Here is a 2,061-nt window from a genome sequence, read left to right on the forward strand (position 1 = left end):
AAACAATAAAAAACAATAAAACTTTCTGTTTTAACATTTTGACCTCAACGATCTGCTACTCTCCCATATGTGTTTCAGTTTGCGGCGTGGCGGGCGTGTGTGTTATCTGGGCTGGGGCTCCCTCGCTATTCTGGGCCTCATTGATGCCAGTGAGTGTAAACCCACGTTTGGAGCAGGTGAGTCTGAATTATTATTTTTTTCTGTGTGATAACATTTTGCAAAGCCAGGACTTGCGACTTGTGAATGCAACCGAGACCCAGTAAGTCTAAAACAAGATGTTGGTTAATGATCACAGATGCATTTTTACCATATATAATTAGTAATCTGGGAGAGACACATCTTTTACTTTTGCACGATGTATGTATATTATTTGTGTCTGTGTGTCTGAGACTACGGAGATGTTCGAGGCTTCATCAGTGGAGGATACAGAGAGCTGAACAACAATGAGGGTCCGCTTATTTCACTGGTATGTGAAGGAAAACAATGAATTAACATCTATTTAAACAAAAGAGGACAACTGGAATTAATGGACAACTAATTATTGCAAATGGAGAACAAAAGCTCTAATCGGACACAATGGACTAATAAATGGTATTTAATTATGAATGATGACTAGATTTAACATTCCTCTGTGCTTCTTTTACGGTAGCGCTGTCTTCTGTTCTGGGTTGTCTTACAAGTCTGAAAAATCCTTAAAAAGTATTAAAATGTCACTAAAATTCAATTAAAATGAAACACAGCTTATTTTGCACCATGCCATGACACATCTGTCTCAGCTGAATTTAACTTGTAGATTAACCCAGAACAGGATTAGTGTGAAAGACATCCTGCTGTACCTTCTTTATGAAACCCTGCTGGACTTGATGTCTGTTTTCAATTAATCTGCTTTAGTTCTTTTTTTATACTGCTGGGTGATCTAGTGAGTCAAAGGCTTTTTGAAATTGGCAAGTACTATTTATATTCCTTTTGTGAAGATTGTTTTTTATTATTTATTTTGCATCATTACGTGACATATGCACAGACACACTAACTACTTGCAAATTGCACGTGCTTACCAATTTCCTCATGTACATCATGTGTAATTATCTGTCAATCCCTTGTGCAAGTGCACAGCATTTGAATTCAGTGCGAGAATGGCGGACACCCCACTGACAATACAAACAACTATTTTATATAAACGTAATAAATGACAGCCATAAATACTATCAAATCAAAATGTCTCAAGGAATTTAGACAAAACTACCCCAAAACTGTCATCACATTTGATTCAAATGTTGCTGAATCTTGATTGGTGCATGAAGGTATTTGACTTCACTTTTATTTGACTGAGCCTCGCCCACTTCAGAAATCTCTCCTGTAAAAAAACTAACACTGTTCTAGCTTTGGCTTGTCGTTTTTGGACCCCATTGCTCATGAAGTTGACTGAGAAAATATATTTTCAGGGCCTTTAAAATGCACAAGTCTGTAAGTTAACCTACTAATGTGTGTATCGCTTATATAAAAATGTCGGATATGTCATTTAAAAAAATGTTGTTCATGTTATTATGTTTTGAAAAGCTGTGTGAATGTATATCTACTACCACAAATAACTAATGTACATGATGTACGTTACAAAAATACATGATATATACATCACATAGATATTTGAACATATCATGTGTTTTCTTTCCTCTAGGGTCCCAACTTTTGCATAGCACACGAGGATTTTTTGCATCTAGTTCTGCCATCTCTTAATGACCAGGACATCGTTCTTCTTCTCTACACGCACTCTGGTGAGATAACACCTTCTTCGTTTCATGTTTGGATTTTGTCCAAATGAAATTAACATGTGTCTCGATGGCTTCGCTCCACAGACGATGTCAGTGAGGTGGCCACGTTGGCACACAGAGTGAGAAAAAAGACGTCCAACCTCCATGCTGTTTATCATCATGTTGATGGAGACACTGCAGCTGCTGTCCAACAAGTATCTATCTATCTATCTATCTATCTATCTATCTATCTATCTATCTATCTATCTATCTATCTATCTATCTATCTATCTATCTATCTATCTATCTATCT

At 36.7% G+C, this 2,061-nt stretch overlaps 1 protein-coding gene across 1 annotated transcript in view; it reads left to right on the plus strand.

Annotated features, from left to right (window-relative positions):
• gckr (glucokinase (hexokinase 4) regulator) overlaps positions 1–2,061 on the plus strand; it is a 13,394-nt gene that overhangs the window by 8,206 nt on the left and 3,127 nt on the right. Inside the window, exons 14-15 of the mRNA XM_046055135.1 lie at positions 1,676–1,772; positions 1,854–1,963. Of these exons, the coding sequence (XP_045911091.1) occupies positions 1,676–1,772; positions 1,854–1,963 (207 nt within the window). The remainder of the gene's footprint in view (positions 1–1,675; positions 1,773–1,853; positions 1,964–2,061) is intronic.

The sequence above is a fragment of the Micropterus dolomieu genome, linkage group LG01 (genome assembly GCF_021292245.1).
Source record: "Micropterus dolomieu isolate WLL.071019.BEF.003 ecotype Adirondacks linkage group LG01, ASM2129224v1, whole genome shotgun sequence".
Lineage (NCBI taxonomy): Eukaryota > Metazoa > Chordata > Actinopteri > Centrarchiformes > Centrarchidae > Micropterus > Micropterus dolomieu.